Source organism: Equus caballus, chromosome 20, assembly GCF_041296265.1.
Source record: "Equus caballus isolate H_3958 breed thoroughbred chromosome 20, TB-T2T, whole genome shotgun sequence".
NCBI lineage: Eukaryota > Metazoa > Chordata > Mammalia > Perissodactyla > Equidae > Equus > Equus caballus.
The window spans coordinates 7420572-7439400 of record NC_091703.1 but is presented as its reverse complement, the minus strand read 5'-3'; the positions used below and the strand labels follow the sequence as shown (position 1 = coordinate 7439400).

The 18829-nt window shown below is 37.5% G+C and overlaps 1 protein-coding gene across 49 annotated transcripts in view; it reads right to left on the bottom strand.

Moving 5' to 3' along the window:
- FARS2 (phenylalanyl-tRNA synthetase 2, mitochondrial) overlaps positions 1-18829 on the bottom strand; it is a 465546-nt gene that overhangs the window by 188386 nt on the left and 258331 nt on the right. For all 49 annotated transcript variants that reach the window (XR_011429879.1, XR_011429877.1, XR_011429876.1 and 46 more), the window contains one exon: positions 14493-14653. Coding sequence is in view for 43 of the 49 variants with exons in the window: in XM_070244873.1 (XP_070100974.1) it covers positions 14493-14653 (161 nt within the window). In the remaining 6 variants the exon portion in view is untranslated. The remainder of the gene's footprint in view (positions 1-14492; positions 14654-18829) is intronic.

Below are 18829 nucleotides of genomic sequence, written 5' to 3'. Positions count from 1 at the left end.
CCACTAGTGCGTAAGCTCTCCAACGGCAGGCAACTATGCTCTCTCTGCATCTCCAGTGTCAGGCACAGTGCCTGGCACAAGAGCAGATGCTCAAAAAATTTTCTGAATGAATAATTGATAATGCTTTTGTGTTTGGGATAAATCCTGTCACATTTCGTACACATCAACTATGGTCTCGATAAAAAGCAGGGAAATAACATTCTCTATGAATTTCAAGCAGCCTGGGACCATATCCTCCTTGCTATGTTGACAACCTAACTTGGATCAGAACCACATATTAAAAGAGTGACAGAGACAGAGTAAAAGAAAATGTCACATAGAAAGAGACAGCAAGAGAGACAGAGAGATGGAAGGACAGAGGCAGATGAAAGACAGAAGAAGAGGGAGAGCTTCATCAAAAAAGTTAAAAACAGAGTTACTATATGATCCAGCAATTGCACTTCTGGGTAGATACTCAAAGGAACTGGAAGCAGGGTCTTGAAGAGATCTTCCTTCTCTTTGAAGTCCCTGACTCTCCCCACCCTCAATATGTTCTTTTGTCTTTCAGCTGAGGATGGGTATTTAAGGTGAAGGCTTTGGCCATTTTGGTGAGTTACTCTGTTGTCCTGGGTTTCTCCCATGTATATGCGTTATTAAAGTTTTGTTACATGTTATTAAACTTTTGTTTGTTTTTCTCCTGTTACTCTGTCTCATGTCAATATAATTCTTAAACAAACCAGAAGAACCTAGAAGGGCAGAGGAAAATTTCTTCCCCCCCTACAGTACTTACACAAACCTAAATGGTATATTCTACTATATACCTAGGCTATATGGTACTAATCTTATGAGACCACTGTTGTATATGCATTCTTGACTAAAACGTCATTATATGGTGCATGACTGTATAAAAATTAGAGTAGGAGCTGGCCCAGTGGTGCAGCGGTTAAGTGCGCATGTTCTGCTTCAGTGGCCCGGGGTTTGCTGGTTCAGATCCCGAGTGCCGACATGGCACCACATGACAAGCCATGCTGTGGTAGGCGTCCCACATATAAAGTAGAGAAAGATGGGCATGGATGTGAGCTCAGGGCCAGTCTTCTTCAGCAAAAAGAGAAGGATTGGTAGCAGTTAGCTCAGGGCTACTCTTCCTCAAAAAGAAAAAAATTAGAGTAGAGTCAGGGACTCACTTGCATAAAAGTATACTTTAGTTGTTTGGGAGAAGAAAGGGTGGGTACATCTGTGGAAACAGCAGTGCCAATGAACGTCAGGGCAGGGAAAAGGCTGACTGTAACAAACACAGACACATGCCATATAGCTTGGTTTCTCGTAAACAGGGAGACTCATCCAAAAACCTAAATGTTAAGGAAATTATTGCCTCCTTGTCTCATTTCAGCTTCCTGTCATGATGCTGCTACAAATTCATGTTTTGAATCACCTCTTCCTTTAAAGGAAAATGTGGGCCTAGGGGAAAGAAAATAGGGAAAAAGAAAAAAACAGCTTTAGTCTCTTGAACCAAAACTCCCACTAACTTGGTGACTATACAGCCAAGAGGTGGACACTCTAAAATGGCATTAAAAAACCAGTTGTCAAGGGGCTGGCCCCGTGGCCAAGTGGTTAAGTCTGTGTGCTCCGCTGCAGGCGGCCCAGTGTTTTGTTGGTTCGAATCCTGGGCACCGACATGGCACTGCTCATCAAACCACGCTGAGGCAGCGGCCCACATGCTACAACTAGAAGGACCCACAACGAAGAATATACAACCATGTACTGGGGGGCCTTGGGGAGAAAAAGGAAAAAATAAAATCTTTAAAAAAAAAAAAAACCAGTTGTCAACAGGGCCAAGTGGAGGCCATGCAAGGCTGGTAGACAAGGAGAGATGAGCAAAGTGTTCGTGATTTTAAAAATGAAGAAAAAAGTGAACATATGCTCAAAATGAGCTTACAAAGCCAGGTTTCTGAAACACTGAAAAATTAAAATATGCAGAAACAACCAACTAAATCAACAACCAGAACATGAACTCACTTTAGATAAAATTAATATTACCGAATAGTTAAAACTTTAAAATAAGGATAATGAAGAGATTGAAATTGCTAAAGAAAGTAATAAACATTTTAAAAAGCAAGGAAGTAGGAAAGAAAACTAGGCAGAAATGAAACAAGAAGGTGGAGAAGAAAAGGAACTAACTAAATATCTTGGAAATAAGAAGCAATAGCTATTCCATTAAAAAAAACCTCAAAAGACTTTCTGGTAGAAAGTGCTGAGAAATTCACTAGCACAGGTGAATGTCTGGAAGACAAAGGAATAAAAAATATCAAAGAGTAGTTAAGATACATGATTGATAACTAAGAAGCTCTAATATACAATAACAGGAGACCCAGAAAAACATAATGGAGGTAATGGAGGAAAACCACTATTAAAGAGAGCTAATAACACAGACTTTTTTTCCCTCCCCACAGCCCCAGTGCACAGTTGTATGTCCTAGATGTAGTCCTTCTAACTCTTCTTTGTGAGCCACTGCCACAGCATGGCTACTGACAGATGGGTGGTGTGGTTCCAAGACCAGGAAAGAAACCCGGACCACTGAAGCAGTTGGAGTGCCAAACTTTAACCACTAGACCATCAGGGCTGCCTCAGTACTAAGTGGGATAAACAAAGATAAATCCACACCAGCAAGTATTATAGTAAAACTGGAGGACATCAAATGTAAAGAGAAAGCCTTAAACATTACCCAACTCTTTCTCACAGAGAAATAATTTGATTAACATGAGACTTCTCAAGAACAAAGGCCAGAAGCAGTATCTTCTAAGTGCTATGGGAGAATAATTGCCCTTGTAGAATTTTATACCTCATTGTCTTTCAAGAATGAGGTAACATGAAGACATTTTCAGATATACAAAGACCAAAAGAGTTTACCATTTATAATGAAAAAATATTCAAAAGATATACTTCATTAAGAAGAAAATCAAACTCTAGGAGAAGGCTCAGTATGGGAAAAAAAAAGGTGAGCACAAAATCTGATAAAACATTCGTAAATGTGCTTAACTATTGACTAATTAAAAATAAATATTTTTTTAAAATGTCAGGATAATAAGAGAATAATGCAAACCACTTTCTGCTGATATGTTTGAAAGTTAGATGAAATGGACTAATTCCCAGAAAAAATACAATTTATCAAAACTGACACAAAAGCTCAATAGCCTAATAACTACTTAAAATTTAATTTGTGATTAAAAACTTTCCACAAAAAAAACTCCAGGCCCAGATGACTTAACAGAACAAAGCCAAAAACTCACAAGATCACCTTAAAATACAGGGGAGGGTTTGATAAATTCTAATAGTCATTTATGATAAAAACTCTTAAACTAGAAATAGAAGGAAATAACCCTAATTTGATAAAAGGCTTCACAGAAAACATATAGCAACCACTTTAAATAACTACTCATTTTAAAACTTTCGAGATCAGACATTTAATTACGTTTTCATTTTACATTACCAGAGTTCATTTAGTTTAATCTCCCCAATTCAATTTACTCCAGAAAGAATCAAAGAATCACTCATGGTAAAATGAGTTTTTCGAAGTCGGTAACTAATAAATTGCCTTTCCCGTTTAGATCTACAAACACCCTGGAATTCATTTTTGAATAATTAGGAATATGGGGTCAAGTTTCATTTTTTCCATATGGATACTCAGTTATCCCTGCTTCATTTGCACAAAAGGCTTCTCCTTCTGCCTCTCTGTTCCATGTGCAGGTGTCGTCACAAGTCTAGCATGATACAGAGGTGTCTCTGGGCCACTTATTGCCTTACAGGTCTGTATGTCTATCTGGCATCAGTTCCACACTCTCACAACTATTGTAGCTTTTTAAAAAGACTTGGCATTAGATTAAGCAAATCCTTCAACTTGGTTACTTGGCTATTTCTAGCCCTCTGCATTTTGGTATAAATTTTAAAATATGCTCATTAAATCTCTCATAAAATATCTGAATTTCTATTTTTTAACTACGTTAGCCACTTAATGTACATTTTGAAGCAACCTATAAATTGTTTTTGGTTATACATAAACGTAGTAATAATATGAGAACGGTAAACACCAAATTGAAGTCAGCGGTCACCTCTGAGGAGGAAGGCAAGAAGGAGAAGGTGGTCAGGGAGGCATAGGTGTGTCAGCTGCATCTCTAACATCTCCATTCTTTAAGAGGACCTGTGGTAAAATACTCGCATATTTGATAGAGGTAGATAGCTGGGTGGAGGGCACACAGTTTTATCTTATTAGCAAAGTAAAGCAAGAAATATATGTTTGTATGTTTAGAATATTTCATCATTTTAAAAATAAATGTTACATGTAAAAAGTTACTTGGTTCTCCAACAGCAGTTAACCTAGAGTTCAAACTCTGCTAAATGGACTCTACAAGGGTCATCTATTTATAATTCACTATCCTTGGTAGTAAATTATAGCCTATAATTGTAATTTATAAATCTCACAGGGAGGTCCTCTAGAAAACAAATTCTTCCCTCATATTGAAAGAAAACATTTGATTCATTACTCAGTCAAGTGATAGAAAGAATAATAAAGCCATCCACCATATAAATTACTTCTTGCTTTAACCATTCTTCATTTTCAAGATCACAAGATTATACATACAGAATGCCAACATAAATGCACAGTTTGAAGAGCTGTGCGATAATGTAATCACAAAATGTTCTCATTTCTCTGTCTAAACACAGGCTGACTTAAAAGTCCTAACATTTCAGATGAGCCCGAATGCTCCTCTTATCCTTGGAGGGAAGGAGCAGAGCATGTCTCTAATTGAAACAGTGGAGACATTTGTTTTTCCTTTTGCACAGGATGAGGTAAATTAAAGATACAGCACAACTACACTTACTTTTCTTGACTAATAATTCAGTAAGGTAAATTATTTTGATTTTATTTGGTCTCCAGAACATTAATAAAAACCTTGAATTTTCCATTTGAATTGGCTCTGATCAACACTTGTTTTTTTGCTAACTCTGAGGATCTCATTCCTAGGTTCTGTGACCGTGAGGTTAGTATTTCAGCCTTTTTCCCTTTGGCCAGTATAGTTAACTTAGCTGGGTGTGCCATGATGACCCTGGTTTCCATACTTGATTTCAAACAGAGAAAAAAATGACCAAAACCACCTACTGTCCATGAATTGATCCAATTGTCCTATGACAGCAGGCACAGCCAGCTCTAGGCAAAAGGAATATTTCACATTTGACTAGGGATCAAAGCATTAAACTAAAGCAAGCAAACTCTGAGGGATGATTTCAACCACGAGCCAGCAGAAGGTAAAAGATTTTAGGGTGGAATAGCTTTTCCAGTGGCCCCATCATCCCATTTTATAAGTGACTGTCCAGTCATAAAAGTGGCTGCAGTAAGAAGAGATATAATGCCTGTAGGGCTTAATTGTACACATCTGGAATTGCTGGTGATGAAACAACGCAAAAGCATCAGCCTTACTGACAAGAGCTCAGTATAAATATCAGAAAACAGCAAGTTAACCTCACAGACCACTGCAACTATCCTGAAAATGAGATGTGACAAAGTCTGCTGAGGACTTCTGGAACATTTTTCCTCAACTTAAACAAGGAAACAAGGATGCTCTGTTTGTTTCCTACCTCTGAACATCATTATATGAGGTGATGCTTAATGTTCCTGTTGCCATCTTTTAAGCCTGAGGACAAAAATGCTCAGGGTTCTAGAGCCCTGGCGTCACTGAGGGCTTCCAGATATTGTGCTGCTTATTTAAGCCACTTTGAGTTGAGTCTTCCTTGGCTGAAGCCAAAAGCATCCCCACTGCTATCCTGTAACAATGATTTCCCATATTCACACCTTGGGAAAAAACCCATTGACCTACCCATTATTGCTTAACTGACATGTTCTTTCTTCCTATGGCAATCCCTTCAAACTTGTGTTTCTTTTTGCTTTCTATTCTCATGATCTCCTTTTAAAACTATAACTTTTTCCCCCAGCTTTATGGAGGTATAATTGATAAATCAAAATTGTATATATTTTAAGGTGTACAATGTGACAGTTTGATATACACATACATTATGAAACGATTACTAAAACTATAACTTTTAACTTTGTGATCCATCAACTATTAGTATCTGGTTTAAATGATTCTGTACTATATAAATTTATCCATCTGGTTCCAGAGATAGAAATACCAAGATTTTTACTAGTCAGATAGATTATTCCTAAAATATATTGTACGTAATTTGTCAAATTTCATAGATGTTGGCAAGATTTAAGGTTTAACATGTTGTCTATACATAGGAAGTTCTTGTACATTTCCATAAGGTTAATAGCCAAGAAAACGTAATATAGGTATTTTTTTTTTTTAAACATTGGCACCTAGGCTAACAACTGTTGCCAATCTGTCTTTTTTTTTTTTTTTTTTTAAGGATTGGCACCTGGGCTAACAACTGTTGCCAATCTTTTTTTTTTTCTGCTTTATTTCCCAACACCCCCCCCCCCCCCCCCAGTACACAGTTGTATATCTTAGTTGGAGGTCCTTCTAGTTGTGGGATGTGGGACGCCGCCTCAACGTGGCCTGACGTGCGGTGCCATGTCCGCGCCCAGGATCCGAACCCTGGGCCGCCGCAGCGGAACACGCGAACTTAACCACTCGGCCACAGAGCCGGCCCCGTAATATAGGTATTGAATGTGTATATATATAAAGGTTGCATAACACGCATCCTTCCAATCTACACTACAAGAAAGCTGTGGAAGAAGATGCTAGGGACCTCCTTCTTATTTTTTAAAACGTGCCTTATATAAGAAAGAAATTTGTGGTAGCAGTTGTCTAAATCTGTAAATGTATCACAAGACCCTCTGCTTTCAAAAAAATAAAGAGAAGTCATAAATACACAGGTCTCCGAAGCCTCCAAGACAAACAGGGGACACCATCCACAAGACTCAATAGACTATGGGTCATGAAACAGCCTCGCATCATAAGGCTGGGGTTATGCAACACCAGTGCTGGCAAAGCAAGTTGAAGAAAGAAGCCGTAGGCATGAAGCACCAGGATCATGAGGACTGCGGCGACTGCACTCAGAACGGTGTACGTCTGTAGTAGCTCTGGTGGTGGGGTGGTGAAAATACGAACAACACTTAACATGGATGAAACACTCACCATGTGATAGACTCTGCTATGAATCCTTTACATACAAACCACTGCAAAGATTCCCAAAACAAAGCTCTCCATTCTCTTGCTCATTGCATCTTTCTTCATTTGGCAATCAACAAGGATTACAGAGCACATACAAAAGGTTCTATGGTTGGCCATCTTCCCTACTTCTTCCACCTCTTTTTATTAGCTTCTTCTGGAATAAACATCCCTTTTCCAGCAAAAGAATAATACTTACGTGCTTTTTTTTGGGTGAGATGGGAAAACAGCACATGGAAATAGTGAAATAATTTGAGGTCCATTAATTTCACTGCAACACAGTGAAGCTGATGGAATTCTCAAAGCTGGATTTATTTGGGAATAGAATGCGGAAACACTGCATAATCCTGCATTAAGTCTCTATCAGACAACATTTATGATAATGACAGATCCAGGAGTTATTCCAAGCCATGGAGATTAGCAAGTAATCACAGGCTCAAGTCCTAATACAATTCTGGAGAGACATGGAAGGATTTAGAGAATTAACTAGCAAAAAAGGATTAAAAAAAAGAAGAAGAAAATTTTAAGCTCCACATGCATTGGTCAGTATCAGCAAACTGCTATATTCACCTATGTATAGCTCCATCATTGTACTTCTGCGTTATTTTATAATTATCTCTTGATAAACCTGTCTCCTCCTCTAGATTGGAAACAATTTGAAGCCAGGAACTGTCAATTTCATCTTCCTGACTCTACAACAACTCTATTGTCTAGGCAACAATAGAGTTTACTAGTTCAATATTAGGAGCTCTCTGGAGTCAGCTTTAGATGAAATCTGTCACTTAATAGTAGAATTATTACAGTTGAGTCACTTGGTGGTTCCAAGCCTCAGTTTCATCATCTATAAAAAGGGTTTTATAAAATCCCCACTGGATTGTGATGAATGAAAGCTAAAATATAGACATAGTATTTAATTCAGTGGCTTGCACACAGCACTCAACAAACGGCAAATATTATAAAGTACTAAACAAATTAATGTACAGACGTATGGTGCACTGAACTATGACTGCCAGAAGACATGGATAAGGGAAAATGGCCAAGCCCGACCATAAGAAATTCCTAGTCTTCATATAACACAACATTCACTGCTGATGCTTGGTACTACAGGGAGAGCAAACTCTGACAAGGTTTCCCCTGAGAGTCTATCCAGGACTGACCTCAGAGATGACTGAGTTGATATGAGGCCCTGTCATACGCACTGTCCTGCTGATGCCTACCAAATTCTTTGCACTTTCAGTCTCACCTTTCATCATCTATAGTTCTACTTTTTTCTAACTTAAATACTAACATTTTCTCTTCACAAATTAAAGTACACAAACAAATCTCTGACTTAAGCATAATTTTTTAAATGTGCATTTAAACTGTATGAGTTTATTCATACAGTCCCCTCACACCAACACATACAAACAGAAAAGAATGAATGAATGAATGGGGGGAGGAAGGAAGGGAGGGAGGGAGGAAGGAAGGAAGGAAGAGCTTAGGCAGTTCATAAAAACAAAAGTGTAACAGTATTACAACTCTGAAACTCATGGCAACAAAATCTAGAGCAAGAGGAAAGAAAGGAGATTAGCACAAAAGATATCATGAGTTATAGATCTGCTTATTGTAATAGTTATACTAAACTGAAATGTAGAGTGCTACAGAGGAGGAAGTGAGGTTAATAATCTGGTCAGACTATTTCATCTTATCATCTCATTTTGCAGATGAGGTAGCTGAGGTTCTGAGAAGATGATTTTATCCATCATTACATGATTCAAAGTGTGGCCCATGGACCAACAGCAACAGCATCACTTGGGAGTTTGTTAGAAATGCAGAATCTCAGGCTACATATTGGGTATACTGAATCAGAATCTGCATTTTAACAAGATCCTCAAGTCATTCACTTGCATGTTAAAGTTTGAGAATCATTAATATAGGTAGCTTGTTACCAGTAAGTTCATAAATTAGATAACTTAAACGCAATGTCTTATTTTTCTACAAATTGTATACCAATCTTTGGATTTGTTAGAAAAATTTAAATACTTTGGCTCTGAATAATCAACCTATGAATTTTATACTCAGGATAAAACTTTAGAAAGAGGCTCTTTGAAGCCCTAAGTGAACAATTACGCATGGTGCTAACACGCAGTGACTATTCAGCTACTGTTTCCTCATCTGTAAAATGGAGAGAATAATAGTAGCTAAACTCAGAGGTTAGTAAGAGGACTAAATTAAGACATGTAAAGCCCTTAGAACAGTGCTGAACATAGAGTAAGGCCTAAACAAGTGTCAGCCACTAACTCTGATTATTATTATGATGATCTTGAATAGGGTACGGTATGATAGGTGTGCCTGTCACCACCCATCCATTCTCCCCTACTCCTGTTGCAGTGACAAGTATTTGAGATAATATCCAGGATTAGGAATAAATATAGTCTGTGCCCACAGAAGAGAGTCAATAAAACTCTTTAACTGGGAGAGAATACAAAAACCAACACTGCTGAATTACTTCATCAAATGGGAACTCAACTTGTGAGCAACCATGGACATACGTGGAATTAATAACTTGTAAGTAAAATATGCAAATAAAATTTACAATGTTGATTAATGAATGATTCTCAGTAACGAGAATTACTCTGTGTAGGACTAAATATTGAATTCATAATTTAGGACTGTTTAAAGAACATTTAAAGAATAAACAAAGGTTGGATATTAAATATTCAATTCAGTGCACTGAAAACAGTGAGTTTTACTTTAGGGGAGTTGGCAGACGTACATACAACAAGGGCCCAAATGCCCAGAATGAGCCCAGGATGGGGAGCTGGAGTAGGAACAAAGATCTCTTGTACAGAGTGAGATGACACCTGCATGATAAAACCACCAGCTTGTCATCCACTTGTCTCAAGCACAGTTCCAGGCTGGGTAAAGAGAGCCACAACAGACAAAACACTTACTCAAAACATGTAAAATGAAAACCAAAAATTACAATCACATTGTAACTTGAGTTTCCTACTTACTAGACTTAAACAGTGGTTTTCAAGGTATTCAGGAAAGAGTGGCATAGAGGAGATCCCAGGGTGACATAAATCAGACTACCGCTGGCACCTAAAAGAGGGCCATCGCAGCTGGATGGATGGATTGATAACACGGGACACTATGTAGAGGAAGATGGCAGAGAAGCCAAGAGAACCTAAAGCATGATCTAGTAGGGCCTGAAGGGAGACGAAAGAAGAGAAATTTTTGCCTCCTGCCAGCCCTGCACAATATGATTCCCAACGGCTCCCAGAATTTCCTAGAAATTCACAAGCTCACAGCTGCCAGCAGACCTTTTCCCCCAAGTTTCCTCCCCTCCCTTCTGGGGAAAAGTCTTGCATAGTATTAAAATCATGTTAAATATTCTTCTTAAGATAGGCCAACAATATTAAGTGACAAAACGAGTCTCTTGTTCCCCTCAAATATATAACCATGACCACTCAACACAAATAGTTAAAAATTGCTAATACTTTGATATTATCTATTTTACTTATACCTAACAACAGAATCTGTTCTATCATATCTTAAGGCAACCAATTTGGCATAATGAAAATGGAACATATAAAGGTATAAGTGATAGGCTGAATAATGGCTCCCAAAGATGTCCACGTCCTAACCCCTGGAGCATGTGAATATGCTGCCTTACATTTAAAAAGAATTGTGCAGGTGATTAAAAAGGATTTTGAGATGTGCAGATTATCTTGAATTATCTTGGTAGGCTCCATGTAATCACAAGAGTCCTTGTAAGAGGGAGACAAAAATTCAGAGAGAAAGAGATGTGACCACAGGGGGAAGGAGAGGGGAAAAAAGAAATGTGAAAGGAGCCATGAGCCAAGGAACAAGGAGAGCCTAGATGCTGGCAAAAGCAAGGAAACAAATTCTCCTCTGGAGCCTCCAGAAGGAACCAGCCCTGCTGACACCTTGACTTGAGCCTGTCAGATTGACTTTGAACTTCTGACCTCCAAAACTGTAAAATAATAAAGACATGTTATTTTAAGCTGCTCAGTCTGTGGTAATTTCTTACATCAGCCACAGGAAACTAACATAGAATATAATCAATAGATACTAATTATAAGTGAATAATTAGGAAATAGCTCTCTGTGACCTACAATTTACAAAGCATTTTAAAGACATATACTTTTTCAGGAATCAAATCCTAACTGCCCCATTAGAAGTTCTTAAGTTTATTACACAAAGGCAGTCATAAATTATATAATAGGACAGATATGCATACATTGACTTTTAACTTTTATTTTTTGTGAGGAAGATTGGCCCTGAGCTAACATCTATTGCCAATCTTCCTCTTTTTGCTTGAGGAAGACTGTTGCTGAGCCAACATCTGTGCCAGTCTCCCTCTATTTTGTATGTGGGACACTGCCACAGTGTGGCTTGATGAGCAGTATATAGGTCTGTGCCCAGGATCTGAACTGGTGAACTCCAGGCCACTGAAGTGGAGCAGGCAAACTTAACCACTATGCCACCAGGCCAGCCCCAACTTTTACTTTTTGTGATTTAAAAAAAAAAAATGACATTTAATAAGGGGGACCAATGGTCTATTCCTGGATATCTCTGTGACTCCTGAGAGAAGACACTTGTGAGTACACTTAAAATTGGACTTAAGCCACTAACTTGTGGCAGCAACTGCAGCATCGATCTGTGCTTGCCTCACCACAGTGTTGAGCACACTGCTCTGTACAGTGAAGATGGTGTTCACTCAATGTTTGCCGATTAAATGAATGACTGAATAAATAAAAAAGTAAACGAGAAAAACTTTAGATCCTTAGCCAGGTTTTACTTTTGGTCATTTAGATGGAGCTTTATTTCAAATTAACCTAGAAGGACCTGGGACTAGAATAAAAATAAACAGCTTACTTAAAAAAAATGAAAACAAAAACAAAAACCCTTCAGCTTCTGTGTTCTTTCAAACACAATTTAAAAAGTAAGACAAGTGAAGAAGCAGGAAAAATGTGACCCATAACTAAGAAGAAAACAGCAAATAACAGGACAATAGGTAACTAAACGGTTATAATTAACAGACAAGGACTTAAAAATAACTATTATAAATATGCTAAAGAATTTAAAGGAAAATGTAGAAAATGGATGAAAAGATGAAAAATTGCATCACAGTAATAAAAATTCTAAAAAGGAAGCAAATAAAAATTGTAGAACTGATACATACACTATCTGGAATGATTAACTCATTGGAGGAGCTTAATGGTTAATGACACAATAGAAAAGATTAGTAAACCCAAAGATAAGACAATAAAAACTATACAAAATAAAGCACAGAGTAAAAAAAAATCACTAATAAAAATCAAACCCTGAGCATCAGAGTTCTATGGCATAGTTCCAAACGGTCTTTTATGAACGCAGCTGCAGTCTGAAAAGAAAAGAATGGTTAGAATTGGTGGAAAAGAGATTAGATGAGAATTTTCAAAGATGGTTGAAAGACATTAACCCGACACAGTGAAACCCAAAGCAGGATAATAGATAGAAAATCATAAGAGGTCATACTGCTGAAAACCAGAGTAAAAAGACAAAAGCAATGAAATGATGTTTAAGGTGCTGAAAGGAAAAGAAACACAAACAGAATATGGCAACTTAGACGCCTATATCCATGGAAAATAGTCCTAAAAAACTAAAGGTGAAACAAATGCACTTCCAGACAAGCAAAAGCTGAGAAAAGTCATTCTGCACTACAAGAAATATTAAAGGAAGTTCTTCAGACTGAAGAGAAATGATCACAGTTCTAGAACAATCAAGATCAGCAGAAAGGAATGATGATCAGTGGGATGAATAACAAGGGAAATATAAAATAACATACTTCTAAATTTCTTTAAAAGACAATTTGTCACTAGGTATGGATTCTAACCCACTTCTCTTGTCTTGCCTAAATTCTTAACTTTTTTTTTCTTGTCTTGTTAAAAGGTGCAGATGTTCTTTTCTCCAATGACGTTGGGTCTTGAGCTTAGGCGGTTTCAGCTATGTTCCAGGAAGAAGCTCTAGGCGACAATGGCCCTAGAACTAACGGCTCTGAACTGGACAAGACCAGTCCACACCACAGCACAAGAATGACACCTGCGCAGACAGGCAGAGAGTTGCACTAAAGTAACCTGCCCTCACTCACAGCAGAAATTCTGCCCCCTGGGAGGGGCAGAGAAGCCATTTTTAGATCATGTGATGTATGTAAAAGCATGATTTCAAACCACACCTGTGCAAGCTTATGCCCACCTCTACAGGTGATGACGAAACGTCCCCTTTGACTATTCATTCCCTACCCAAAATAAAGGTACCTACCTCCCTGTGCTCAGGGAGTCATAGCTTTGTGAAATTATTCCCTATGGTCTCCATTTTCTTTTTACACATGCCACAAATAAAATTTCTGCTCTGTGAGACAACTACTTCTGGTACAGTTTGACCTAATTCACCAAGAAGGGAACCTACATTTGGTCCAGTAACAAATTGGCTATTTGAAGCAAACAGAGCAATACATTGTGGGATTATAATATATGGAGAAATAAAATATGACAATAATAAGACAAAAAACAGGAGAAGTAAATAGAATTTACACTATTGTAAGGTTGTTAAATGTTTCATGAAGTTGTGTAATAGTTACTCATGGTAAAATGTGATGAATTAATTAGGCATATTGTAATCTAGAATAACCGCTTAAAAATAATACAAAATGATGAAAGTAAACAGCAATAGGGTACTAAAATAGAACACAAAAACAAACAAACAAACAAAAAACACAAAACCACAATTTCCAACTAAAGAAATAAAGAACAAAAGGGGAAATGGAGAAGAAATAAAAAGATGATAAAACTAAGCCCAAGAATATTCTATGTAATTATATTAAATGTGAGATGTGTTCAATACTCCAATTAAATTTGGGTTACAAAAAGGACCCAACTCTGCTGTTTACAAGAGACATAGTTTTAACACAAAGACAGAGAGTGAAAGTTACAAGATACATTGCAAACACTAATCATAAGAAAGTCAGTGTGTCTGTATCAGTATAAGAAAAAGTAAACCTTAAATATCATTAGTGATAAAGATGGATCTTTCATAATGATAAAATGGTCATTAACAAAGCCCAAAGTTGGTTCTCTGGTTAGACTAATAAGCTTGATAAATCTCTGTTTTTCTGCATACGGTTCTGAAGGCTTATGAACTCTTGTGTGTTTATGGACCTTTACTTAAAACATCTTTTCAAATTCACATGATTTTTAATTCAATAATTTTATTTTCAAGTACATGACCCCCTCATTCTTGAAAACCATTTTTATTATTATTTACTTAATTCTTGCATTTTACCTGAAATTTCACCTTCTGGTTGATATCTGACACGAGGAACTGCTTCAGGAAACGCTCATCCTCACTCCAGAAGAGGCGGATGTCAGGGATGTCATAGAGGATCATGGCCAGTCTTTCTAGTCCTAGGCCAAAGGCCCAACCTACCCGATCTTGAGCACCAGCTGTAATTAGGAAACAAAACAAAACAAAACAACTGGTTTAAAGAGTTTAAAGACTTCATAGGTACATACCCAGTAACGTTGGTTGAGGGCCTACAAGTAGCAAGGCACAGGGAAGGGGCTGTGGAGACATCTAAAGAGGATGCCTAATCTTATAACTTGGTGCTCCCCACCCTTCATACTTCCCTCATTGAGGCACTCTGCAGTCGCACTGTCTCCAACATTGTCTTTCATTTCTGATTAAATTCCAGGCTCTTTTAAGCCCTGGTTCCTGCCTCTGAGATTTGATTCTTCTAGAATCCTTGTTCACCCTTATTCTAACATTTAGCCTACTAACATAGAAACAACCTAAGTGCCCCAAATTAGGAAATGCCCTAAAAATTATAGTATATTTTAAGGCAGTGATTAAAAATGATAATTAGGAGCCAGCCCGGTGGCACAGTGGTTAAGTTTGCATGTTCTGCTACATGGTCCTGGTTACAGAGGGGAGAGAAAACACAGTCTGTGTCCCTAAGTAGCCTTCTAGATAGGCAGGTATGTTTAAAACATGCCATAGAAGACCGTTAATATTCAGAAGGTGTGTGTCAGGCCTTTAAGAACTCTCAACTTCATTCAAACACACTCTTACTCTTATTAAGAGCTTCCCCAGTAATATATAGAGAGTAAGCAAGCCAAGGAGAAACGCCTATCTAGTACTACTCACTCCAAAGTTAAAATGTGTCGTTCAGATTACAGCACCGCTGTGAACTCTAAGAGTTTATTTCACTTATATGAAGCAGAATAAGACAGAAGACATAAACTGCTGTATGAAGAAGGCAAGGAAGCAACTCATACTACTGGAAAAGCTTATGAAAAGAGCTCATGAAAGGAACATAATTTCCAGGATGAGTAGGATCCTGGGTAGGCTGAGAGACCCTCATTCATTGCTTGTTACACTATATATTTTTATAACAATTTGGAAAATAACATGGCAATACATATAATAAAAATCCATAACAACACTCAAACTGTTTATCCTTATGATTCCAGTCAGGAATTTATCCTAAGGAAATAATTCAACAGAAAAAAAAGGTAAATGAAGGAAGATACTCAGAGCAGTATTATTTATAAGAGCAAAAACATAGAAACAACCTAAGTGCCCCAAATTAGGAAATGCCCTAAAAATTATAGTATATTTTAAGGCAGTGATTAAAAATGATAATTAGGAGCCAGCCCGGTGGCACAGTGGTTAAGTTTGCATGTTCTGCTTCTTGGCGGCCCGGGATTCACTGGTTCGGATCCCAGGTGCGGACACGGCACCGCTTGGCAAGCCATGCTGTGGTAGGCATCCCATGGATAAAGCAGAGGAAGATGGGCATGGATGTTAGCTCAGGGCCAGTCTTTCTCAGCAAAAAGAGGAGGATTGGCAGTAGTTAGCTCAGGGCTGATCTTCCTCAAAAAGAAAAAATCATAATTATACAAATGTTTATGAAATGACAGACTATAAGAAATTAGGAACAATGTCTACGATAAAATGAATATGTACTATGGTATTGCTATTTAATGTAGGTACAAATGAGGGTTGTAATGCACAAAAGTAAAAAGAAAATGTGACATTGAAGGATTATAAGAAGTAATAGTTTTAAAACAACTTTAAAACATTTTTCTGTAATTGTTATAGCCTTTTCAAATAAAAAAGTAATAAAGATAGGTGGGAATGTTAATGTTGTTTTTAAGTTGGGCTTTTTCCTTAATTATTAAATCTTTCAGATTTTATTATAAAGTTTTTAGATAAAATCAGCCATATAGAACCCAATATCTGTAACTGAATGAGCAGTAGATTTAGGGTACTCATTTTATTTAACCTCTAGCAATTTTTGGTATCTTAGCTTTTTCTCCTTTCATCCATTACCCTTACTTGCTTCCTCATCTCTGAAACTTTTTCTAAAGCAAAAACAAGAACAAAGAGCCCCTTAAAGTAGGTAAGAAAAACAGCAAAAATCTAATTTTTAAAACGGGCAATGAAGACATTCACAGAAAAGGAAAGAAACACGATCCTTAAGCAAATGAAAAGCTTACTTAAGAAAAACGCAAGATAAAAATGCACCAAGTTACCATTTTTTACTTACTAGATAGGCAAAAATAAAAACATTCGATTGCATACTGGATAGCAAAGCCAAGGGAAAACAGCACTCACATACATTGTGGTAGGTTCCCATGTGCGTTTTTAACCTATTGACCTAAGGAGTATAATACAGCAGTAGCTATCAAAATTACACATGAATATACCATCTTGTTACTTTAACTACTAGAATGTATCCTACTTATGGGAAATTATGAATGTATAAGGTTATTTATTGGAGTATTGTTTATAACAGCAAAACACTGTAAACACCCCAAATGTGCATCAATAGGGAACTGATTAAATAAACTATACTATGTTCATACTATTATTATTATATTATAATATATAGAATATTTTTATAAAAGTCTGAGGCAGATTTCAAAAACTAAAAGCAGCAGCTATCTTTCTGGGGGGGCGATGTGGGAGGGAACTGGGCAAACGGAGGACAACGGGGAGACTTTACACTATATGCCTTTTTACATAAAGAGCAACAAGAAATATTTCAGATAATAAAAATTTTCATGGCTAGATAAAATGTAGTAATTTCTTTTCTGCTTATTTTTAAGAGGTTGTAAGAAGAACAAAGAACTCCTCTTTTGTCACACTCACTAGTACCAAACTTTCAGGAAATCATATGATTAATAACAACAGATCTCTATGTCTCCCTTACAGCCTGAATTGGTCTCTTTATTTCTTGAGAGCCAATACATTTTTAAGCCTAGAAAATCAGTGTCATTATCTGTGGGGGTTTCAAAAAACAACTGCAAATTCCTCAATACCCTTCCCCTTGAATCTCAGCGGGCTAGTGACTGCTTCAACCAACAGAGTACGGGGAAGTGATGCTATGCAACTTCTGAGATTAATTAGAAAAAGCCACAAAACTAATGCCTGGTTTCTTGGAATGTTGGCTCTCTAGACACTCCCTCTTGGTATTCTCCCTCCAGAATATTCTCTCTTGGAACCCAGTTGCCATGCTCTGAGAAGGTGTAACATGGCAAGGCCACATTTAGGCGCTCCAACGGACAGTCCCAGGGAACCACCCAGCTTTCAAGCCATCTTAACCCCGATGGCAGGCATTTGAATGAAACAGGTTCCAGCCTGTTTGGAATGTTGGATGAAAGAGGATTCCAGCCACAGCTCTCTGAATCACCCCAGATGTCTTCTCAGCTGAGGCTCCAGGCATGGTAGATGACAGAAAAACCATCCCACTGTGTCCTGTCCAAATTTGTGACCACAGAGTAATACAATGACGGTTCTCTTATGCCATTAAGTTTGAAGTGGCTTGTTAGTCAACAAGAGATAACCAGAATATTGCCCTTGTTAAATCGTCTATGTTTTGCTTTTTATTACACACATTTTCCATTATGGTAAAACTAAGGCTAACTAAACTGCTGCTACAAATTCATAGATCCCAGATATAAGAATGATGCAAATAAAGAGCAGGTAGGGCTTCAAATAGGAGAGACCAGGAGTTAAGACCTTAAATTAAAATGAATCCACTATATTATAGCACCTCATATACACCATAGTATCAATTATGTCATAATACCATTCATCTATCCAAGGGCCATGCCACCCCCATATTCACCACATTGCTCATCCTACAAACAAATAAAACTGTGCTGAGCCAAGGCTACTCTATACCCCTTCCCAAACCAACTATTGCTTTTTATCTTATTTCTCCATCTTGGTGAATGAGATCATCTATCTAGCTACTCAAGGCAGAAACCTGTTAACTCCAAAAACTACCTCATTTGAGATACAGACCTTTAAACCTTATCTCAAAATTTCTCTTAAAACCATCCCTTCATTCCACTGCTATTGTCACTGCAGACTTGTTCTTTCAAGAAACATCTCTCATCTAGACTATCCAAGAAATACCCAAGTGGTCACTGTCAGACCATAGTCACCTATCCAGTCCATCTGTAACAATGCCACCAATTTTCTTTCTAAAATATAAATCTACACACTGTCACCAGTACATGTGTGTGAGGGTAGGACAGTGAATGACCGATCTTAAAGAGTTGTATTTGCCATTTTCTTCTTATTTTTATTTTGCATTTACAATCTGTCTA